Raw genomic sequence first — 26157 nt, 5'->3', positions numbered from 1 at the left:
TAGTAGAGAATGCACCTTCTCTTATTTTCATGTCCAGACCCCTGACCAAAGCAAAGCACTGTATCAAAATAAGCAACTGAGAGCTTAACCCACCAATTAACTGAGCTGCAGGCACCTCCCCCACCCCCCTTTTCTTGAGGTTTAATTAAAAAGTATTCAGCCACACAGGTTTGGTGTTTTTCATCCTTTCACCCCAAATCACGTACCCACCCAGCCATAGCTGGGGTTAAGAGTGGCAATCCATGCTAGAGCCTTGTTTTGGGTTGCTAGTTTAATTATGGAGAAAATTTCTTCATAATTAAGGTTATAGCCATGGTTCCATTATAAACCAGGGGTGAAATCCTGGCTCCAATGAAGTCACAGGGAGTTTTGACATTGACTTAATACAGCCAGGAGTTCAATCCTTGATATTCAAACTCCCTCAAACTTCAACTTAGGCTAGGACATTAGTTTGCCCATCAAAATATGCATGGTTAATGTTCAATTGAAGCAGAATTTTCCCCACATACATTTTGGGTAATTTCCTGAATGTTTTAAAAGTTTGAGATGCCCTTTTAAAAAACAAACTTTTTTCCAGCCCCCTCTAGTTTAAAAGCCAAAAGGACAATGCTTAATTTTATCCAGAGAAACTTGTCCATATTTTTTTAAAAAGTATTCATAACTCCTTTTTATCCCAATCATGGAAGACACTGATGAAAGAATTGCCTCAAACATCATCACTTTCCAAGTATAAAGCATTTCTTTGTTCTTGCGTTCAATAGCACACACAGATACAAACTAATTAAAATCACAATTTTCCCCTCAGAGGAAAAATGGAGGAAAAAATTACACATAATAAATGTCTGTCACATTGCTTAATGCACTTCTGGAAGGTACTATGATACTCTGATACTATGGCAATGAGGGTGGGATAAGAACCTGAACGAAATAAAACGGTTTCATCAGTACCCATGTGCTGAAGTTGAACATTTGAAACATCAGGGAAAGTGAAGCTGATCTCTATTTGCAATGTCTTCTCACTTTTTTTTTTAAATTTTATCTGCTTATCACTAGTATTGTTTATTCCACAAATGATTTACTCAAGTACACACTACAAAAATGAATTATTTTATTTAGATAAATTAAACAGTTGTTACATGATGACATGTGCAGAACTAACTAAAATCAGCTTTAATTTACTCCATATACAGCTCTAAAAAAGCTTCTGTACATTTCCAAAATAGGTCCAACTTTATTGAAATAAAAGCCAACATTTCACTTATTGTACAGGAAAGGTCAGGTAAACTAAAATTAACAAAATGGTCCTTATACACTGTTGAGTTTAAAAACAAGTTAGCAGGCAAGAACACATATGGAAACAAAACTACAAAAAAAAAATCATTGCAAAACAACTTGGTAATTATTTACAATTCTAAGATAGGTTATAAAATGGGTGTTTAAGAATCCTGGACAGCAATTGGCTATACCAGTGCAATGCTTTAGTACTAGTTTAACCGGAGCATCCAGAGGTTTCTCTCATGTAGGTATTCTCAAACAGGAGTCTACAACACTAAGTTAAGAGCATTGAAAGTCAATGATTTAAAAAGTCCATTTAATAAATGGATGTACATTCTCTCCTGTCCCTTTCCCAATGCTTAGAAGCAACCTTTTTCAAACTTCCACTGCTGCCAAGACCTCTGTCAAGTCCTCTTCTCCATCCGCTCTCCCAAAGTAAACCCATCTCCTTAAACCTACCTCTGCTTCTCAGACTTAACCCTTTCCTGCTTGGGCTTCCACTAGCCAACGTCTAAGAAAGTTTCACTGGTACTTCTGTGGCAGCATCTCCCTTTAAGTACCGCATCATAGTGACCATGGTTGAGCCTTTCTAGGGTAAGTAAAGAGTAACTACACTGGAATCCATGGAGTTAACCATAGTGAAAGACTAGAATTTAGGATCCATGTATCTTCCATGAACTATCCCACTGTTTCATTTTGGAAGAGCTGTTCTGATTGTGGGGGGGAAGCATTAAGTCCCATGGCTGACATAACGATTAAAAAAGTCTTACCAACTGTGGCTCGATTAGACTATTAGACTTTTTGGCTTGATTTCCCACAAGTGCCAGGTGGTGCAAATGTAGACCAGCCACCAGTCATCTCACCCTGCTCAGAGCAAATCTAGGCAAGTGTTTAACATACCTGCCACCACCACTGACCTGTCAACACTAGTGTAGATAAGGGCTTTGGGCTATCAGCAAAAGTCTGCTGGTGCCTTACCTAACAATCTAGGCCAGCACATGGATTGATATCAGTGGCAACTGAGAAGCAGTACAAGTCTTGAGCATTTGAATCCTGAACAATACTTTGAAATTAGGATGGCGGCCTGCGGGCCAAAATTAAATGTAAAAAGAACTAGTCAGCAATAAACAATAATTCGCTGTACTTTTAAATGACCCTAGTTTGTTAAATTCCTTGTAGGTGTCCACTCCACAATCATAGTAAGGCTGAAGACCTTGTGGCAAGGCCAATTAATGACCTTAGAGATGGCACTATGTATCCAATACGCACATTAACCAAGGTTAACCAGCACTACAAAATGGTCTCATGTCTTAGTGCCTCAATAATTGATCAATTCAGTACCAATGCCACATACAGGACATAAAAATACTAGAGATCGGAGATGCATGCACTCTTTCCAGAGTTTTGTTTGAGTAAGATTTCTCATTACCATAGAAGAACCCTGCAAAATTAAAACAAACTGCAACAGGGAAAACATTTAAAGTTGCGATTATAGACAATTCTAAGTTTTACCTTTTACCAAAGTTTTGTTTCATACAAATAAACCTTCCAAAAATACCGTGCAAATTCTGGCATACAACTATGATACACAATGTACAAATAAAATACCAGAATGGTTATTTTTTATTGCTAGAATTTTTATTTGGTTAAGGGATTTATACAGAAGTGTATAAAAGGGGTGTGGAAACTGGTCAGAAGAAGCGAGTGTTGACTTCTACTTGCCTTAGAAGCCAGGTTATACTGTGTTTCAAAACTTCACATCAATGAAAGCATCTCCCTGTTGGGCAAAGCAAACACGCCCAAAACAGGACAGAAGAGTGATGGTGAAACAGACTAGATAACCTAGGAAAGGGTTCCATTTTGCTCCACCTTTCACTGATTTGAATACTTCCAGAGAATATTTCCTTGTAAAAATTATAAACATCCCATTCAAAGTCACATAAAATTAACTATGAACAGACTTCCAGATAGCCCATGTTGATAGACCATCGGTGTATTTCACATTCCACTAAATCAATATTCAAATGACCACAAAAAAATGAGCTATGAATTATGCTTGTGGCCAATGAAATGATTTGTATAAAGTCTAATTTGTCCCTGATCTGGCCTGCGGGATCCTAAATTTTGCAAAAGCCTTTTTGTATGGTCCAGAGAAAGTTTCTGGATATAGCAGTCTTCAAGTTTAGATTTATAGTATGAACATACTAGTATGTTCTTCTCTGGGTGTGGATATTGGTTTCAAGGTCAAAGCAATACCTATAGTAAAGAAAATTTACATTGCACTCATCAATAAAAAAAATTATATGTAGTACAATCTTACCCCACGCCTGCCTTTTGTCCCCCTTTGAATGAGAAGAATATACAGTCATCTAAGATCCTAAGAACTGCGAACATTCATGCAGCAAGGAAACTGCATCCAAGTTCTCTTTATTGTAGGCTTTCCCATCCTGTTGGTGACACTGCAGCACAAAGAGGCTTGTTTAGAAACAAACTGCTCGTGGTCATGGATAGACTAACAACATGAAACAATATTAGAAGGAAGGAACTGGGAGCGTCAGAAGCCCTGTTAAAAATAACACCCACGACCAGTCAGGGAGACCATTATCGCACTTGTAAGCTTGCCAGGTACACGGAGGGTAGGGTTGCAAGTTATCTTGTCATGATGACAGCCGGCAGCAGCTTCAGGGGACAAGGTTGCTTTAAACTCTAAGAGTCAATTAAAATGTTCCAATAGTTTTCCCCCCTTATAGCCATCCTCCTCCCACAAATTATAACCCTGGATGCTACAAAGTTAAAAGGAAACACTGAACCGGGTCATAAGCAGCTAGCTTACCTAGTTCCAGTCATGTCATTATTCGGATGGGCTCAGGATGTAAAAAGAAACAATATGTTTCTCACTCCTTGCCTCTCAAAATGAAAGCCCTCTGTAGAATGGCATGAGAAATCATGCCTTGCATCTGCCTCAGTCTGAACTCAAATAGCATCCCTGGATGCACTGGCAATTTAAAATCCAAGTGGAAACTGAAATACCCTCTGCCTCCAGACTATCCTGCATTTTTATGGTTTACAAACCAGCGTGGTTAACGCAGCCCTGAAAACACCCCCTCTCCCCAAAATATGCATAATTTATTCTATTTCAAATATTTACAAGCAGAAAAGGCCTACCTTTAAAAGACAGATTTTTTCTGGCTCTATATAAAGTGCAGCTCTCTAATTTAAGGCAAATTTATGTGAAATATAAAACACGAGTTTGTCTATATGTACACATGTTCCAATTTAAAGACAAGAATGCCCCTTAAAGGGAAAGAAAATGTTGGCTGGCTATTCCTAATGTTGTTTGAGTTTAAGATCTTCCTGGAATTTTGAAGGAACTTCCTAACATTATGCCATACATAATACCCTTTAAAAATCTTTAAATATATCCAAAGAACACAAATTAAAAAGGTGGCAACATGTACATAAAGTTAGCTCCAAAGATTTGAAGAATGCTGGGCAAAGTGCAGACGTAGCTTTTGCAGTTTTCAGTAGCTATAGTAAAGTTCATCAATACTGCATTTCTAAATATGTATGCTATACACCTAAAGCTAATCTCAGTTCTGGTAATGAGTATTTTTCATCCCCGTCTGTATCAAATTCCTTAAAGTTCTGTGGCTCTTGTATTGCCAAACCAACCAGAGTTTGGAGATCTTCATAGGATAGCTTTCCATCAATGCCTTGATCTGTCTTTTCAAACAAATCCTGAAGATCTGCAAAAAGGATAAAGTTTTAAGGAGCAAACACTTTATACGATGTTATAGTACAAGTTATGCTCCTTTTTTACTTCATTATATGGTCCCTTACAAGCCTGGAAAGCTACATGAGGCTTTATAAGATGTTCTTTGTATACATATAGTAGGTTAAACACAAAGCATAAGCCAGTAACCATGAGAATTCAGAAAGCAAGTGTAAGCTCTGCTGAAGGTGTATAGATTTTATTTAGTTGGAATCCACTTAGTGAATCTGAACACAAAAGCATTTAATCGCTATTTCTAATGATATCTAAAAACCCACTCCCCCAACCAAATATTGATAAAAATATACAGATTTAGTTTACCTTCCATGACAGAAGCCTCTGAACTAAAGTTTCTGTACTTGTTACGTAGATCAAATGGAGGGACAAGTTTCTATTATTCTCTGCACATTTTCTGAAGCTAAAACATTTTTGCCAACTTTTAAGAGTTGAAATAGTTCTATCCAGATACCAGTTTTCTCCATCTTACAGCTGTATCCTGTGCCCCGACACCTTCCCACTCCTCTTATCCCTTCTCTCCCACCCTGTTTTATGCATCTTTCATGATGCACCTTACACTCAAAACAGTCTCCCATTTCATGCAAATGCCCCTTCTCCAAATCACTAAAGCCCATCTTCTTCCATCCACCCTTCCTTCTGTTGGACCTGTCAACATACTTTCTATAAATGTTCCATTTCCAGAACTATTGTCCATATTCTGCCTCAGCTATGTTATACTGCAACTATTCATGGTCTGTTAGTCTGCACTTACAGGAAGCGTTTATGAAAATCAAAGGCAAACCGAGATGTACCTTTTATGGTGGCAATTCCTGGTAACGACAAGCGTCTTGGGCGTCCATATCTCTCCATGTTGCCTCCAATCGTTCTCGATAAAAGTTTTGGAAAATTTGTAGGCTTTGATGTAGCAGTCTGCATTTTTCCACCTGTTAAAACGAATGTAAAATAACTTCTATCAATTTTAACACAATTAAAATCAACAGGGACAAGATAGACCAGTGGTACAAAGACTTTTTTGCCTTACATAAACTAGGTTCAAACGTTCTATGGGGTGGTTTGCTACTTTCAACATGTAGCAAGATTTTGCTATATCTCACTAGTAGTAGGGAGACCCACTAGAGATCTAACTTGGAGAAACAGCAAGTAAGCTAATAAGCCATCCTGTAGGACATATCACCAAAGTATATTTTGTAAGACAGTTATGTGGTTTTAGTATTCTATGCTATACTAGGAAATGTACACTAGTACACTTTGTGAAAAGAACAAACACTTGCAGTATGAGTGCACTTCAGGGCATATGCAGCTCTCTAGCTGAGGGGGTTAAAGAACAAAATTTCCTAATGGCTAGATACCGTAATTGTCCACTCCAGGGTTTCTTGCACCTTCCTCTAGATCACCTGGTGCTAAATTTTTTGGAGAACGGCCATTGGTCTGATTTGGCATGGCAATTCCTACATAGGTCTCACTATCGTTCTTATCTCTTTCCCAATAAGTGAGGCGACAGCCTTTTTTTGGAAGGAACTGTCAAGTTTAGCAATTAGCCAGATGCGAATTAGCAAGGTTCTACTACAGTAAAGAGTGGCTATTTGACGCACATGTTTGCTATTACTCAGGACTGGAATAGCAGAGATACTGAAGTTCAGGACCGAGGTGCAGTGGTAGAGCTGTAACTCTTGCTGGCATTATGCTAAACTTTTAGAAACACTAATATTTATTGAAAAAACAGTACTTAATTTGGCTACTGAGCACCAATTAGTATTAAAATAATAAAGTGACTATGTGATAGTTTAACAGACCCTGATAAACAACATTTCATTCCATGCCTGTATTGCTTCTACATATTTATCTACATAAATGGAAATGCTACACAGCATAAGTTAAGGGGTCCTTCTAAGCACCATGGGAAACTTCACTTAATTTCTCCATGTTCTATTTTGAACTCTAAGCAAGAGTTCTCGGTTTTAATACCATCAATTTCTTTCTATTTTAAAGAACACTTATGTTTCCTTGACCAGGATCTTCATATTAATTATTCACCTTTGTTATTCTCTGAATTACAGAATGATCCTTCAAATTCAATCATCCTTCAAATTCAAATTCAAATACATAATATTCCCACCTTTTTTTGATGCCTCAGATCTTTCATTTTCTGGCTTGCTTGTGAGAGCATTGATCAGTTGAAGCTTCTCCCTTAGTTTTGATACCTGATGATCTACATTTTCTATTTTCTGCACAAAGCAACAGGAAAATATTTTTTAAAAACAACCTTTCTTTACCAGATTCAGCACAGCAGGTAAAGAGAATTCACTTTACAACAGATCTGTAAACTGTTGGCCTACATACTTCAGTTGATTAAGGCGGTAAAAAAAATCTTCAGGGAACTATATCCCATCAAAGTTCACTCCTGTGCAATGCATTAGTCTCTAATACCAGAACTTGAATCTAAAACAGGCAAAAACACTTTTTTTTGCATTATTTGTTTCTAAACAAAAATTTTCCGTTCTTTATTTACCACTATTTTGTATCTAAATGTAAGGTGTCCAATATGTTGACTAAAGCCTTCATTTACTACATTTTTCCAACGTAACATGGGGTAAGCTTAGTAGAGCTGCACAGCATTGTTTCAACTGCTTATTTTCTAAGTCTTTATGCAACAATGATTGCCGTGGTGGGATGCAGGAGTTATAAATTACTAAATCCCTTTCAAATGCACTGAAAATATCCAGACCTTTATACAGAGCTTGTTTGTCACACATGGGATCTATTTTGCTAATTCTCATAGCGAACATACGATTTAAGCCATGTACTAAAACCCAGCCACCACATGCAGTTGAACTTGGGGTCTTGTTCATAAGTTATATCAACTCACTGATTCTTAGGACATCTTAGGAATTATTTCATCCATCTGAATTCCTTTTAAGAGTATCTAAGTTAAGTTTCATCACACTGTCCCTTTCAAACTTTTTGCTTAATCTATCCACTCTCTAGCCCTTACTTCACAGATTGAACATGTAAATCAAGATTACGTAAGAGTTACAAAAACAGTGTTACTGAAGGCATTTGTTCTTCAGCAAGTATCACTCAGATGATCACAGGTTGTTTTTTTTAAACCAGTGCACAAGCATTTCTTATGCATCCAACTACCGCTCCAACACTATTTATATACAGAATATAAAGGAGTAAACTGTTTTCCAGAAATAACTCCCACCCACAACAATTCAGCCGCTGTTACTTAATCAGGGTGTTCTTTTGTTTGTCTATTAGAGATTCTCCCAGTTAGTCTTTAGAGTTTGTTACTTGAGGGGGAAGGTTTTCACTGAACCACAAAACACGCCATGCATGTCCTGCTCTCTCTTAGTAAGCAGTTGATGTGTCAAGGGCTGTCTGCCAAGATGACCCCGCCCCTGGCCCCTCCGTCTCCCTCAATGCTCCCTCCGTTGCAATATTGCTGTTGAATGCCGCTATCTTGGCAAGTTACAGAGGGAGATGTAGTTACTGGGAGCCTGGATCCTGCAGCTTTTACTCATGTGCATGCTGCTTCTACAGATTTCAAGATGGCAGGATCTTACCCTATTAGTTTTATTTCCATCTTAACTCATTTCCCACACATACAATGTTGTGGGAAAGTTACTTTGTACCTCATTGTCTGAAAATATGTATTAGTATCAGAGTGATCTAAATAAATGCGACTTAAAATGACTAATGGCATGATCTACTAATCAACACTGATTTTATTTTCCTCTGCTTACTTTTGCACTCTGTGCTTTTTCTGCATCAGTTTCGTTCTCTAGTTGATCTTGACTTTCCACTTTTGGGGAGGTAGTTGTATTACCCACCTGAAGAAAAAGGTGAGAATATTAGAACTTAGACATTTGCTTAAAGTCTTCTGTAATTAAGTTTGCTTCCTTCAAACTGGGCACACATGTAGCAGTAAAACAGAATCAAACTTACAATAAATATACACTAGAACCACATTAATATTAAGAGGTTAATTCTGGTTACCACACTATGTGAAACATATTTCTGCAGGATCTCCTGCATGGACTTGGCCAAACTTTCTACTTTCCAATAAACTTCCAAGACCCTGCAGATCAAGATGGGACTAAGTAGCATATTTAAATGCAAATTTCAAATATGGCATTGGGAATCTTACCTTATGTAGTCCTAGAATTTAATTTCAGTCCAGAAATTTATCTGCATGACTTAATGTTAATGAGACTTATACAGTTAAATTTCTACACACTGTAGCATCAGCATACCCTTACTGTATAGCATACACTTGGAAAACCCTATCACAGAGGCAGTACTAGGAGCATTCAGGGATTGGCCCAGATTCTTAATGGGCTGGCGGAAGAACCTTGTCGGTTTCAGCACACGAACATTCTTAAGGTTGCCACTTAGGATACCTGAACAGCAGCTGAAACTTTCAACTTCCTTTAAAATCAAATATTAAGCCTCTCAAAACATCAGCTTGACACATTTCCTTTAGGTTAGCCAGTGGTTCTCAAACTTCAATGCACCACGACCCCTTCTGACAACAAATATTACGACAGGATCCCGGAAAGGGGGACTAATGCCTGAGCCTGAACCCCACCACCCGGGGGTGTGGGGGGGTCGAAGCCAGAGGTCTTCAGCTCCAGGCAGGAGGACTGTAAACTGAGCCCCACCACGCAGGGGATTCTGCTTCAGCCACAAGCCCCAGCGATTCTAGCACCAATCCTGGCAACCGCATTAAAATGGGGTTGTGACCCACTTTGGGGTCCCAACTCACATTTTGAGAACCGCTGGGTTTGGCCATCCCCAGTGTAGTCAAAGGCCTCCCTAGTCTCTTGCAGACTGGGTCTGCTGCACAGGAATTATCCTCAGCCACGCAAGTACCCTACAAGACAAGCAGGCACCCAGGGTCACTGAGCACTTACCACATTAGTGGACAAATTCTCTCTGTTTTCCAACGTATTCACAGCAACCACAGAGTTTTCTAACCACGTAACCCTTCGAGTTATATTACTGATTGCTGTACCCAAACTTAAAAGCTTTAGATTATTGAGCTTTTGGTACGCCACTAAAGAAGCATTTATCTCTTCTACCGTGGCATGCAGGAACGGGTTATCCTGAAATAAAAAGAGAGCAAGTTGTGTTATCCTACTACGATTGTTTGGAAACACTGCCACAGTATTATTTTAGTTAATGAAACAGTGAATGGGCCCATTATCACCAAGTATCCTTCTCCAAAGAGCCTCAGAGCCACACAAACTACTGTGTATTTGGAACTGCCTGACAGTGAGGAAGGCTAGAGTGAGTCACTTTAGCCTTTGCTGTTTGAAAATGGGATATCCTAGTGCTAAAACTCATTGCTGCCAATGAATACTCTGATTACAACAGGTGCCATGCAGTTTACTGAAGTGTGCATTAACCTAATTTTTCAATGCAAATTACCTTAAGCACAATACCAATTACTGTATTAGATAAAAAGCTTAAGCACTAGGCATTGTTCATACAAGGTTTACTTCTGAAGTGGGCCTGGTTTATATTAAAAACACAAACACTGGTTTCGCTCCCATCCCAAGATTATTTCCATCTAGTCATATGTCCCATTCACTCATTTTTATGAAGCCGTTTCTGTACTTTATCACCTTCAGAATGACTCATCACCTGCCTCTCCCTCTCTTGCTCAAGCTGACAGGCAAGTACCTGACATTAAAGCCAGGTTTTATTTCAAGTCCTTAACTTATTAGTCGCACTTCTACTACAAGATACACCCCTAACTTGTTCAACCACCACTTATTAAGCCTTTGCAGTGCACTCACTTACACTGTACTCCTAGTAAAGCTATGAAAAATGTCACTTAAGGAGGCACTATAAAGATCCATCTAGAGTTACATGGAGAAACATTACTATGGGAAAACATTACAGGAATATCATTACAATATTGTATTTGGCTTATGTGGATTCTATTCAAGTTCAGCCTTGACACGAACATACTTCATAGTATCATGCTACAATATTGAAGAGCATAAGGGAAATATTAATTGTACTTTTACCCATTGCAATACTGCTGGTATTTAATGGCAAAGCAAGAAATACCTGTTTAAAATTCTCGGTCTGATTTCTATTGCTAATTCTTGGACTGACAGTGGCGGAAAGTGAAGATATCAGTTTTTCTCCATTTTCTTTAATGTATTCATTCTGACAAAAGAAGCAGAAGTTACATTAATAAATATTTTGTACATCTATGAAACTCTTGAGGCTAGGGAAAGACTGTAGACATAACTTCAGGTATTTTAGTAAAATATCTGCAAGAATTACACATTTTGAACCATAGGTTGGTTGTGCATGGAACATTTTAAGTATGCGAGTAGAAGTCACAATGTACAATTTCTGTTCTGTTAAATAGGTAGGGTCCAGACATAGGTTTCACCAAAATAGCGGCCATACATTAGCCATTTTCCCCGTCACATGCAGCATTCAAAGTACACGTGCACGTAATACACATTTCAGTTAAGAAAAATTAAGTATGAACTGCATAGTTTCTTAGAATCAGCACCAATGCTTTTCCAATACATAGCACAAAGAATCCCTTGTTGTCAGTGTTAGAGAGTTAACCCTGCTATAAAAGAAAAATCGGATTAGTAGAAGTGAACAAATCCATTAGCATTATGGTGGTCTTGACGTGTTTCCTGCCGCAGCAGCAGTTAGTTTACAAACGTCCATTCCCACAGTGGCAGGAAGACTGAACGTTTAAAAGTAAATTAAGATTTCTAAAGGTTCAGTTATTTGAGAGTTTCAGCTGGTATTAGTGAACCTGCATACATAGGAAATACACCTTGATTTGGGCCAGAGACTTGTTCACCCCAGCACACTCCTAGCACAACCACAATCCCAACTGCTCTCAAGTTGTTGTGCCGAGAGCCACAGTAAGTTGTACTTTGCAGCACGTAGGTGGTGTAAAGCCCTCTGGAGATGCCACACCTACACAGTGGGCAACCAGTATTTCTGGTCTTGCAAACCTATGGAGGGAACCAGAGATTTTGGCCTCAAGAAAATATGCTCTCATTACTGTACAATGGATGCCACATGAAGACTATTAGCTATTATATTATTATACTATCCAGCATCTTGCAGAGATCTTTAATTATTATTTTTCAAGTTACACAGCACTTGGCAGAGTTCACATTAAGATTTACACAGATTATGCAGCTAATATTTAACTCTATTAATACTGTCCTTACCAAATCATTTTGGAGCCTTTCTGTGGTTCTCTTGTGTTCTTCAATCACCGCTTGCATAGCCTCAACATCATGAGCAACACTGGTTAGAGTGCTACCTATAGTAGCTACGCTCTGAAATCAGAAATAGCAACCTAATAAATTTCAGCTGTGCTCAGCTGCAGAACCTGAAAGACCAACTTGCAAAACAATGTTTTGTTAATGAAATGCCAGGAGCTAGATTGCCAGAAACCTATGTGATGAACTGGAGGATTCAGATTTGCATTTACAGACTATAACAGCCATTTTATCCTTAGATTGCTGCAGGAGGAGCATGCCCCTATAGATCCCCTTAAGTCACCCACATGAAAAATGGAAGAATACATGTGGATAGATGTTATATTAATCTTCCTTGTTTGCATCAAAACATTTTGAGCAAAGACTAAGTATTCCTGGGCTGTTAAGCCGTACTTAGATGAACTTGACCATTTTCTCCTCTTGAAAATCCCAATACAAGCACACAACATACATCCTCTCCACTCTTGTGGAAGAGTGTCCTGCTGCAGCAACAGTGCGCTCACCGCTTACCCTCACTCAACCAGTTGTCCTTCTGCAGGGGGAACTCTGACACAGTAAAGGAATTCTTCAGGCTTGTTTAACAGTATAAAAAAGCCTCCTCATTGCTTTCAGAGACATTCACTGCAATGGAAGAGGAGGCTTAAAAATATTCTTAAATACAATTCAGGGAGTAGCAGCAGTTTCCCTGGCAAACAAGGCAACACCCAAATACAAAAATTAAGAAGCTCCACATATGCTTCTTTTCCACAAGAGCATTCAAAAAACCATGCTACCACCTACGCACTGCAGCAATCTCTTGAGTGATCCAATGTGCTTCAATGTACACACAGTGAGGGGTGAAGGACACCAAGCTTTAAGGTTAGAATTTCATCACTTTTTTAGTTGTCAAACCTAAAAACTAGTTCAAGGATTTTATTTAACTCCCTTTAGTGTTTTTCAAGCACTTTTTTTTAAATGAAGTTAAGGGATAATGTACTTCCTGGCAGGATTCCAACTTTACACTGTACTTACCACATGTAAGAGTGCAAGCAAGAGGATATCTGGGAGAAGAGTGAAAATGGATGCCACTATTTCTAATACCTTAGCTTAAGGTTGGAAATAGTGCCCTTCATGAACCTAGTTCAGCTCCCAAAGTTCCATTATACTGTCAGCTGGGCCTTCAACTTTAGTGAGATGTGGCCAAGCATGACTTGTTCCAATAGGAAATGCTGCCTTATCATTCAGCTCAAAATGGAGCATTGCATGCTGAAACCTGAAGCCCTACAGACCACAGTTCTATATTAAAGTCAGTGGTGGCGGCGATGGGGAATTTGAGGACACTGCAATCTTCTGTTTTATGCAAACTTGGTGCAGCCCTTGGGCTCCTGGAAAATTACTTTAAGACTTACCACTGATATAATGCCTACAAAACGGAGTCTCCTGATCATGTCAAAACAGGTGACTAGTATGAATATTCTCCTCTTCCCCTTCTTTCCCAAACCCTACATCCATCTCTAGCCTCAATCAAAAAGCAAAACCCCTACAGTGTAACCAACCACGCTGTGCCAATTCTTCATTATATTGATTTGTTTGTATGTCGTATCCCCATCTCCAACTTTTACTCTGTGTCTAGACTACAAGACATCCACTTAGATACTGTCATCATGATGGGGATCCAGCCCATCTGTAGCCTTCAGATATTCCCTTAATATAAATATTTGCTTCTAACAAAACTGCTAATATGGACCTTAGGAAAGCTTAGGCAACCACTTGCTTAATCCAGGGAACAAGCCATCTCCTCTTTTTGACAGAAAGTTCAGCTAAGGCATGAGCCACAGAAACCACCACTATAATAGTTAACAGAAGTCCATGTACAGTTACACTTGTTTCCATCTAGCTAGTCTTTCAAGAGGTTATCAATTACCTGGAAATATTCTCTCCATGTTAAGCCCTGCTCTACAAGAACTCTGACCACAAGAGGGGTGTGTATTTGTTACTTTTAAAAGAGTTTAAAACAGTGCAAATTTAAAATAAAAAGTAGCTGAGATATAGAAGGCAAAACTAATTTCAAAGACACTTTTACTAATCAATTTAAATTTTGTCAGCTAATAGCTTTATGAAAACCATTAACATAAAATGGCAAATATGTAACTTGGAAATTCTGATTAGTATGTGTACACTGACCACTTCATAATGAATTTCACTATGCATATACTGAAAACACAATACCCTGAGGGCTTTTCTACTGTCATTTCAGTCTATTGGATAAATGACAGTTTCTGCTTGTCTACATGTTAATATAAAAATAAACCATAGAGAATTACATTACTGTTGAAGTTTAAGAAGGTTTTCCAAAAAAATGATCTGTTTCCATTTCCGACCAAGGAAGGCTAAATAAATATTGATTTAGGGTTGCAAGGGTTATAAAACAAAGCCAAGCCTTTCATGTACATGTGAATGGAGGAAGATTACCAACGCAAATGGTAATATACATATAGAACCAAATAAAGATGTACCCATTTCATGAGAGATATTTCTCATTTTACCAATTAAAATGTGTCTAGAGAATTCTCTATCCTATTCCAGCTTGCCTTAATTAAGGATCACTGAGCATGACAGTAAAGGTGCTCCACTGAAATGAACACAAGCTAACAGTGTTTCATAGAGGCAAATGATCTTTGAGAGACTGGTAGTTACTGCTGTTTGACTAGTTTCCAAATGTTTCTGCAATCAGCTATAGTTTAGAGTTAGTGTGATGTTCACCAAAAGCCATATTTATAATACTTACCTTCTGAAGTTCCTCTACAGTAACAGGAAGAGTAATCAAATCAGAAGCAGACTTGATGTTGGCTTTGAGATGATTTACTGCTGATGTCAAAAATAATATCTAAAAACAGAAGTATTTGGAATTAGTAAACACAGTAAAGTTCTTTATTTCAATCTTCCCCACCCCTAATGACTGTTACTTTAATTTATAACTGACATTCAACACAAGCAACTGCTTGAGGCCATGTGTTTGTCTTGGAAGTGCACAGAATCCCTAGCCCAACCAGTCTTCACCACCACGAAGATGTGGGATGGCTGATGTTTCTAACACTATTAATGCCTTCTCATAAAACAAAAAGCAAGAATTTAATCAGCTTGGGCGCTACAAGTCACAGGAAAACCCTTACCACAAATCTTAGAATTTGCAAAAGAGAATTTGTGGTGTACATATCAGGTTAATTTCACTCTTTAGACTGCTTTTGTTTGGATAGATTGCTACCCTCCTTTACTATTCAGAATATCTATCTTCTCCTTCATATTAAATCTTGTGTATAAGACAGACATGGAAAATCATTTTTGTGGTACTAACATCTGGTTAAATTATAATAATCAGGATTGAGAAGTAGTATAAGAGACTGATCGTCTGGATGAGATACAAGTGCCTGAAAATAGGACCTATAAAGAAATATCTTCTCTACTGTGCTTTTTATTCATATCACTGCCACCTGAAAAAGGAAAGAACCTTAATGCCTTTTTATTAATAGAAACTTTTTAAACGCAAAGCCTTAACAGAAATGTCCAAACTGGATATTTTTGCACTTTCACTATTCAGTGCTCTCAAATATGACAGTACCTTGATGATACTGTAAGATATTTTCAAGTACTTTATTGTACTTTGCAGTCACCTGAAAAAGAAGAGCTAGAAAAGGATGGCCCAGTGGTTGACATGCTAGCCTGGGATTTGGGAATCCCAGGTTCAATTCCAGCTCTGTCACAGACTCTCTGTGACCTTAGGCTTGTCACTCAGTCTTTGGTGCCTTGGTTCACCATCTGTACAATGGGGATAACAGCCCTACCCTACTTCACAGGGGTGGTGAGATAAGCACCTTCAATATTGTGAGGGGCTTTGTTTATAGTGTAATGGGGTCAAATAATTAAGAAATAGAATACTACACTGAACACAACTGACATACAACTAATACTGTAAGTTTGCCTACGTAAGAGCTCTATTACATGAGACATCAGTACTACTCCTTACATTCAGTTTAAAATTTTGTTGCATTTGTAACAATCATAGGAACTAAAGCCTACATATTTGTTCGCAACAAATTTTTTCAATTTGTGTTTGCCCATTGCTATACAACAAGTTTCCTGTAAGAGAACAACAACATGACTTGCACAATAATCTTTTAAAAGAAGGAAATGCACTATCATCTAGTTTCTTATTGGTTAGCATGCTTATTCACAGTATCTGATACAACAAAAAGCTCAACTTTCCTGTCTGTCCCTCCCTTAATATGTGCTTCAAACAGCTACATAAAATGGGGGCTACATACATAAGGCACTGAAAAACTAAGTTATGAAAGTAGAAGAATTTGTGCAAAATAGTTTAGCTCAAAAATTAGTTCCAAATAATGCACCAGAAGTTGAGTCATTAAAAAGATTGTCATTCAAATGGGCTTATACATATACAAGTTACAAAATTGCCAATTAGCAAGTAAAACTATCAACAAGTTGTGGTCATTTGCTAAACACATCACTGTAAAAGCAGTTTATACTTCTCTGCAGTTGAGGTGAACAAAGTACAAAGTTCTTCATTTGACAATCCAGTTGTTAAACATATAAACTCAGCCTGCTCCTGTAAAAATATATTCAGTTTCACAAGCTGCAGAAAGGCATAGATACTGGTTTAGCAGTAGGCTGGCCATGACAGAAATTAGTAAACCCCCTTGTATGTCAGGCTATCAGATTGGCCTGAAGTGGCCAGCTATAAAATAATTGAAAACTTGGAAGGGATTAGTGCCAAAGGGCCAAATTTAAAGGTATTTAGGTGTCTAAGGATGCAGAGAGGTGCCTAGGTGGATATTTAAAATTTAAAGATCCCAGTAGGCACCTATTTGCATTTTTAGGCACCTAAATATCTTTAAAAATCTGACTCAAAGAAATGACTTTATCCAACGTGAAATTGTTTTTGAAAACAACCAATTTCACAGACTGAATCTAAATCTCCATCTTCCCAGCAAAAGGTACCTTTATCTTCACTAAGATTCTTATCTACCAATTTTAATTAATAAGTTATGATTAAAATTAGGTAACACTCAAAGGTTCAGATCCTCAGCTAATATAATCTAGCTTAGTGCCATTACCTTCAATGGAGCTACATTTTATACCTGCTGAGAACCTGACTTTTTTTTAAAGCATGTTACATACTAATAGAGGCATTGAGTTACTTGCCTTTACAATACCATAAACGGGAGACAGACTGTGGTTTAGGTATCTTTCATCCCCCCCCAGCTTCTGATGTAATTAGGTATGCTAATTCCCACCTCCAACAGCCCCCGCACACTTGGGGCTGCCCTCATATCAGGTATTTAGGGACAAATGGCACAATTATCTGTCACAAAGATGAAGCAATGTCAATCTTAGGCTGTCTCCTTTAAATTTTTCCTCCCAGATGAATGGCAGTCACTATTTTTGATCCACTAATGTGCTCTGGTTGCGATTTTCAAAGCTGACTAACTAGGGCATTTTGCCATATATGTGCAATGAAAAATATAGGGAGTTGTGTCTGAATCCCTCAGTCAGCTTTGAAAATTTCAAACTACGTCTACATAACTTCTCATATTAAGTCTTTAGAGAACTGATTACTACTAGCATGCTTGTAAGTATAAGACAGTTCATTTTCATTCTTACTTTCATACAAAGTGTAAACACACGGTAAAGTCAAGACGGCAGTTAATTTAAAACACTGAAAATATCCCACGAAATATTTTTCAATATTAAACATTTGTTCCTATTACCTGTTTATTGATCTCAGTGATATTTATCCAAATTTTATTTAGTCCCATGTCTCCAGTCTCTATTTTCTCAAGGTGCTTTTGCTTATCAAGCAGATCTTCATTTAATTTGGGGATCTCTTGGAATGATGTTTTTTGATTAGATTCCACTAAAAAAGAAATGAAAAATTGAATAAATCTTGCAAAAGAGACTATATGAAAATTATACAAGCTAAAACACAAGTTGTAACCAGTGACATCTACAGTAGTCGGGGAACGTTGCAAGTAATATTCTCCATTGTATAATCCTCATATATTCAGAATCAACCCAGAAATAGAGTGTTGATTTAAATTGATAGCTCCTGGCCCAACAGTATCTAACACATGATGCTTGGAGAATGCCAAAAATTAGAGTCTTATGTTTGGCACTTTATAGTACCTTCATATTATAGTTATTTCTGATAATCTTTAGAATCTCTTCAGGTAGTCCAATCATTTTGCACTATTTTCTTATTACATCAAAGTTGGAAGCATATACAATAACTGATGCAATAAAGAAACGGTACAAAACAACAAGGAATCCAGTGGCACCTAAAAGATGAACAGATTTATTTGAGCATAAGCTTTCGTGGTAAAAACCCCATTTCTTCAGATGCAAAATGAGTAAGTGATGAGAACTGCCAAGAACTGTACTCTCACAGTAAAAACGTATGAAATTAACCCCCATCCCCAATTCAAACATTGACTGCTGACTATGAAGAATATTCCAAAGAGATTAGGGTGATTTCATATCACTTGAAGGAACTTGGAGTACTGAACAGAGGAAGTAAGATGAGGCCCTGAGACAAACTCTTGATATCAGAGGCCTGAACTAAAGTAATGGTCAAGACTTTGCTAATGTAAAGCAAAGTTAGGCTATGAGCCAGAGGCAGGCCCTGCTCACAGAAGTTGGCAAGAAGGCGGCTGCTAACTGCACATATACACATATCTAAAGGGTATGAAGTATTAATAGGATGAACATGTGCCAGGATGGCACCAGAACATCCCGGTACGAACACATTCCACAAAGATAATGAGGAACAGGCTGACCCATCCTAAAGACAGGGTCAAAAGGATAATATGATGGAGAGAGTTGTTTGAACCAACATGTACCAGGAGAGAGGCAGCACCCTAATGTGTAGAGGGGTTGTACCTCAATGTGTCAGGAGCGATGTGCAACTTGTTTGTATCTGTGTATAAGAATGCATCCCCAAGTGGATGTCTTTGTTCAGCCTAGAGGGCAGTGGAGAGTCCTGCCACTGACTGAGCCAGTCCATTGTCAAGGGGCACATATTCGTCCTATGTCCTGTAGAGTCTGCTGGAAACTATTACTGTGCTTTGTTTGACAATAAACCTGGCCAGGTGCCTTTGCACTTTATTGGAGTCTGTGGTCATTGCGGGTTCTCTCGGGGTCTGCTGTGTCAGCGATCTGCACAGAGCCAGGTAGAACACAGAGGGAACACGTGCACGCAACCGATTGTTATCATTGACCAGAGCGGAGCACCACACCGGTGGTGTCTGACAACAAATTCCGTTTACAAAAAAATGCATGTACTTACACACTAAAAGTCTGCTTGTAAAACAACTGACAAACAGAAAATTCCTTGACTAAAGAGAAATTTGTAAATAAAGAGTTAACAGCACACCTTTAAAGAAAGAATAGTGCAATGAATTCTGTGAATTTATGATCTACAGGAAAGCTACTTTATTTAGAATTTAAGATGGGGATTTTTTTAAAGGGCCCAAAGGAAATTAAGAACAGCAGCAACTCCCACTGACTTAACATGGTTCTCCAAGGAAAACAAATGTACTTGATTGCTGTATGCCAGGGGTGGCCAACCTGAGCCTGAGAAGGAGCCAGAATTTACTAATGAACATTGCCAAAGAGCCACAGTAATTGTCAGCAGCCCTCCATCCACTACCCTCTTCAGCCCCAAGTGCCTCCCGCCCACCAGCAGCCCCCCCAATCAGCGCCTCCCCCACCCTCCCCACACAATCAGATGTTTTGCAGTGCGCAGGAGGCTCTGGTGGGGACAGGGGAGGAGTGAGGGAATGGCAGGCTTGGGGGAAGGGGCAGGGACCTTGCGGGAAGGAGTGGAGTGGGGGCAGGACCTGGGCACAGCAGGGGGTTGAGCAGTGAGCACCCCACAGCACATTGGAAAGTCAGCATCTGTAGCTCCAGCTTCGGAGTCATCGCCTATGTAAGAAGCCGCATACGACTCCAGAGCCACAAGTTGGCCACTCCCGCCATATGCTGGGCTTCCTTAAAGCCCTAAAGGGTGGCAGCCCCACGACACTTCTGTTTTCTAGTCCCACACTTTCCTTATCCTGAAAGGCTGCTTCCCCACATTTAACTGCCTACCTCTTTGGGCTCAAAAATATACCAATATTTAAATAGCTTTTATTTAAAAAAAAATAAATTTTACAGCTTGTTTAAAGAAAAAACATTTTTGGGTCCTGATCAAGGATTATAATAGATCTGTATGGATTCCTCAGGATCCGAACAGTGTTTTATTCATAAGCTCTTATAGGTAAATCAGGTATTTATAAAATAGCTTTAGAAAGAAAGTAAATGTTTTTACCTAAACAAACTGACAGAGTCCTTTGCATTTCTATTCTTTTCACTTTAAGAGCTCACATTGAAATATGATGGCTTGTCCTCCCACTCCTACTTATAATTCCAGGAAACCCTGCAAAAGTTTTTCACATTAATGAATGCGACTGATTCCCCCACTTTCATGTATTCATTATTATGCATTTAAGTGACCTATTTAAAGCCTGTATGATGCTTTGAAGATTAAGCACTATATAAATTCTAAGCATCACTATTGACAACTGACCTGAAACCATTTTAGTGAAAGGCATAGTGTTATTGTAGTTGTGTTGCTCCCAGGGTATTAGAGACAAGGTGGGTGAGAGGCAATATATTTTATTGAACCAACTTGAGTTGATGTGAGAGACAAGCTTTCAAGCTACACAGAGCTATTCTTCGGGTCTGGCAAAGGCATTCCAGGCATCACAGCTAAATACAAGGTGGAACAGGTTCCTTGTATTTAGTTGTGATGCTTGGAGTACCTTTCCCAGACCCAAAGAAGAGTTCTGTGTAGCTTGAAAGCTTGTCTCTTGCATCAACACAAGTTTGTTCGATAAAATATAACCACAGACAATGTCTCTTTAGTGAAAAGTTGTCAGATTTTTTTTTTAAATAAAAAGCCTATTTGAAGTTAAGAGATTTTCCATTTGAGTTTTCTTAGTATCATACTGAAAAAAAAATCGTAAGTGTGAAATCCTTTTTCTTACATAAAGCTGCTTCAGACATCAATGGCAGAAACTACCATGTCCACTTTGCATAAAAGCTCATAATTATAAAACATACATCACTTGCCATTTAAATCAAAAGAAAAACACTAATTAATGTTTATATGTTCATGTCCAAAAAAATCTGTGTTTCTCTGTAATTATAACAAAAGTAAAGCAGAGGTGTTTTGGGTTATCAGAAGCAGTTTACTGAGCATACTTCCAGTGCAACATCAGGAACATACAATAGGAACAACAATGAGAAACTGTTAAAATAAAAATAAACCCCAACAGAACAAAAAGGAAAACTGGTCTTGTAATTACAGCCCTTCACTGAGACTCAGGAGATTTGGGTTCAATTCCCAACCCTGCCACGGAGTCTCTGTGCCATCTGCAAATGGGAATAATAATGTTTCCTCTCTCAGGATCTTCATCTGTCTTGTCTATTTAGATTGTTAGCTCCTTAAGGACAGTCTTCTTTGTTTTTGTAAATTACGCCTAGTACAATATGGCCCAGAACTTGGCTGGGAACCTGAGGCACTACTGTAATACAAACAAACAGTAACAAGAGAAGTTCTGTATTTATTTTCATGTGAGGGTTCATACTCTGATTTTCCAGCAATGTCCCTGTGGGGGGACAAGCTTAATTGTTTGAGGGAAGTCTATGGACAGGGATGTGATTTGATTGTACTGCAACTGTGTCAACCTTGTATGAGTGAACAAAGCAACACTCATACTAATAAGCAGAATGCTTCATATAAACCTAAATTCCTCTAACTACAGAATTATCAACTGACTATCAGTTTTAAACAAGAGAAAGATAAATGAGAAAAATGGATCCTGGAGTGAGCAATTTCAAATGAAAGTAATGAGTTACAGATTTTAGAAAAATACACAGAAATAGCCAAAGTTGTACTAAAGCAGGACATAACTGGCAGCATTCAAAGACATGAAAAGAAGTTGAGTTTTTTTAAAGCACCAAAGGGATTTTCACAGCTTCCATTAATTTTAATGAAAGATGTGTTAAAATCCCTTAAGACTACTTGGAAAGTTACTTCCACCCCCCCCCCTTTTTTTAAAAAAACAGCACTGTAATCATGTTAATCTTTAACAGTCCACACACCTCTGGTATTTTTGAGAACCATTTTCACATTTTGTTTAAGAAATATATACAAATCTCCATAAAAACAAGTAGACAGCTGAGGCTCTGATGCTGTCTATCTAGACCTTGTCTTGTGACAATCTGAAGCACAGGACAGTATGTTACATTACGCACAGCTTACTTTCTCCCAACAGCGAGGGTAAAACACAGCTAAGTTATTCAGTTTAATATATAGGTTGATCTACTTACTAGTTCGAAATTTTTCCTTTAGTGCATCCAGATCTTCCTTGAGGGCAACCTGCATCCATACTAAACCAACGCAAGCCACCACACAAGCAGCCAGAATGACAAAAGCACATAGTGGATAACAAAGCTTGCAGCATCGCAGGTATTCTCCCCTGAATAAAAGATCAAAAATTGACCATGAATCTGCAATGGGACATGTACAACTATATTCTAAGTGTGAGAAGATCTACAGTCAAGTTCACTTAACTGACACTAACAAAACAGCAAGTTTGCTTCACTGGGGAGAAAAATCTATGCAATGCATTTCCAGGAATAAACAGTTGATTAGTGGGAGACTGAACATCTGATTTAAACAGTATTCATAATAAAATGTATCCCTATGAGAATGAAAACATGCTTCCTCCTCCATGCCTGGTATAATTGTCATGCTTCTGTTTCCAGAGTTTCCTGCTTTATTACAATAGAGTTACAATGCGAAATTCAAGTTTGTTTGGAAAGTAATGTAGACTTAAAGGGTAGGACTTGACCAATTATGATATGATAACAGATATTTTAAAAAGTATTGTAATTCTAAGATGTAAAGCCTTTTATTTTAAGTTATTATTGGAGGATCTTCAATATTTAACTGCAGAATTTATTTACCAGCAAAAGTATTTCCTCTATACCTAGTATAACAACAACACTATACATCAATTCATCTGTAAATTTAATAGTATAATAATTAAAGCATATGTGCATATACTGGTAACCATTCAACCTGTCTAATCACTATTCCTTACCTCTGTGAATATTTAACATGCAACATATGCCACATATATGTAACAAAATACAGAAGCTATTTCAGATCTATTTCTACTAGTTGTATGAAGATGAATTCTTTCATACGGGACAACACACAATTTATTTAAGATCATTTTGCCCTTACTGACTTACAAAAGGAAAGATTCTAAAAATACATTAAATGAGTTACTTTAGAAGAGTTAAGGATCCATTTGTAACCAAGAGACTATCATCAGACTACCTGGTAAACAATCCTGTAAGGTTAACTACTGTGGTCATCCAGTGATGTTGAGATGGAAGACAACCAAGGAAGGATGGAGGAACTTTTTTTCCTCAGAAGGAAAAACTGAAGCTTATTTCCTGAGCATCAACAAAATAAAAGTGCTGCCTACAACTACAGTGGTTGGTGCATTAGAAACACGGAAGACAGAAACCTCTTCTGACAGCAGGGGATTCATTCATCCAGAAACGAGATAGCTAGGTGTGTGACTAATCTGCCCAGTGGGTGCAGAAATGTCAGATTCCAGGAAGATAAGCAGTTTTTTAAAAATAGGGAGAACCCAGTTGCAGCCTTACATAACATGACCAGTAACTTAGAAAACTGAAGAGCTCAGTCTTGGAAGAAAATTTAAATTAGAAAGACCAATCAGTGCCTGTGTGAGAGCTTTATCTGAAATGTCACCAGCCAGATGATGTCAGCTAGACATGGGTAACGTGTTACGCATGGACACAAAAACAGTATAATATGGACACATGAAAGCAAGGATGGGATGAAGGTTACTAGAGGCAGCCTAACCTTTTGGAAACAGAAATTATGCAGGAAGAATGGTCTCCACCTTAACCACGAGGGAACCACACTGCTGACAATTATGACTTATTTTGTGCATTTGAGAAGAGAGAAGCGAAGAAGGGGTTGAAACTAGGAGTCAAGGAGCACTCAGGTTTACTAAGGATAGAAAATGAGCAACTGAAATAACTGATGGTAAGTAGAACAAAGATGGAAGTAACTAGGATCAAGTAAGAGGTAGGACAGATGGGAGACAGGGAACAACAAACTTAATAGGACAACAGTGTGTCAACAAAAGAGCGCACAAACCCCTTTTTATCTTCAAGGGTTATTCCTCATATGTCAGAGCCTGATGAAAATAGGTGCTAAGGCCAAGTTACCCTCACAACCCAGAACCATCGCCCCCCTCCCATGGCCTATATCCTCAAGCTCCCCTGTTACGCCTATCCTCACTGTAGCCCAGTGATTCTCAAACTTTTGTTCTGGTGACCCCTTTCACATAGCAAGCATCTGAGTGCAACCTCCCCTTATAAATTAAAAATACTTTTTAATATATTTAACACCATTATAAATGCTGGAGGCAAAGCGGGCTTTGGAGTGGAGGCTGACAGCTCAAGACCCCCCCACATAATAACCTCCCGATCCCCTGAGGGATCCCGACCCCCAGTTTGAGAACCCCTGCTGTAGCTCATAACCTTGATCTCCTCCCAAATTGTACCTCTGGTTCCTCTCACCTATTACATCCATTCCATGCCCCCAGCTCTTAACCCCCTTAAGCCCTCTCCACACCCAATATGCAATATCCAAAATAACCTTCAGCCCCCCTTTATCACTCTAACTAATCCCCTAATCCAACCACATTCCAACTCATCCCCTGCTTCCTTCCAACATGCAACCAGCTTCCCCCCCACCCCACCCCACCCCACCCCTCTAGTCCCAGCTCCCCCCCGACCCAGCTTCCCCCCCACCCCACCCCACCCCTCTAGTCCCAGCTCCCCCCCGACCCAGCTTCCCCCCACCCCACCCCACCCCACCCCTCTAGTCCCAGCTCCCCCCCGACCCAGCTTCCCCCCACCCCACCCCACCCCACCCCTCTAGTCCCAGCTCCCCCCCGACCCAGCTTCCCCCCACCCCACCCCACCCCACCCCTCTAGTCCCAGCTCCCCCCCGACCCAGCTTCCCCCCACCCCACCCCACCCCTCTAGTCCCAGCTCCCCCCCGACCCAGCTTCCCCCCACCCCACCCCTCTAGTCCCAGCTCCCCCCCAACCCCCACTTCCCTCACCCCAGCTCCTCCCGGGCCCCCACGTCCCCTAAATTTAACCCATCTTCCGCCCCTTCCCCCCCAACCCAGCCTCCCCGCTCCCAGGGCTCACTGGGCGAAGCGGGAGCGGCTGCCCGGCGGCCCGAACTCGTCCTCGTCGCCCTCGGAGCTGGACTCGGAGTCGGAGGCGGGCGGCTCGGTGCGGAGCAGCCGGTGGCCCGACCCCTTCTTGGGCAGCTTCTTCCGGCGGCCGTCGCCGGCCAGGCCGATCAGCGCGTTGAGCTCCTTGCGCTTCTTCATCCTCTTGTGCGGGGTCAGCGGGGCCCCGGCGGCGGGGGGCGCCGGGGGCTGGTACCCGACTCCCAGCACCGCCGCCGGGCCCCGGCTCTCCAGCTTGGGGCGGCTCGGGCGGGTCTCAACGGAGCGGGGGCGGGGGCGGGGCTCGGTCTCTCCCCGGGGCCCGGCTCGGTGTCCGCGTCTCCGGGCCCCGCCCTCAGCAGGGCCTCGCGCCTCGGGGCCGCTGCCTCCTCGCCGCCGCGGCCGGGGCCATGGCTGCT

The 26157-nt window shown here is 39.8% G+C and overlaps 1 protein-coding gene across 2 annotated transcripts; it reads right to left on the bottom strand.

Moving 5' to 3' along the window:
• Positions 1-1086: 1086 nt before the first annotated feature.
• EFCAB14 (EF-hand calcium binding domain 14) lies at positions 1087-26157 on the bottom strand. 2 transcript variants are annotated; one of them, XM_043520448.1, is made up of 12 exons: positions 25987-26004; positions 25713-25930; positions 22774-22922; positions 18111-18256; positions 15113-15211; positions 12292-12402; positions 11147-11248; positions 9982-10173; positions 8812-8898; positions 7182-7290; positions 5857-5988; positions 1087-5021 (listed from the first exon to the last, which is right to left on the bottom strand). In XM_043520448.1, the coding sequence occupies exons 2-12, from the start codon at positions 25898-25900 to the stop codon at positions 4846-4848; spliced, it is 1491 nt and encodes a 496-aa protein (XP_043376383.1). In that variant the 5' UTR covers positions 25901-25930; positions 25987-26004; the 3' UTR covers positions 1087-4845. The 2 variants fall into 2 exon arrangements, with proteins under 2 accessions (XP_043376383.1, XP_038268054.1); XM_038412126.2 differs by having other exon boundaries at positions 25713-26157.

Source organism: Dermochelys coriacea, chromosome 8 (genome assembly GCF_009764565.3).
Source record: "Dermochelys coriacea isolate rDerCor1 chromosome 8, rDerCor1.pri.v4, whole genome shotgun sequence".
Lineage (NCBI taxonomy): Eukaryota > Metazoa > Chordata > Testudines > Dermochelyidae > Dermochelys > Dermochelys coriacea.
Note: the sequence above shows the minus strand (reverse complement) of the source record. Positions and strands in the feature narration are given on the sequence as shown.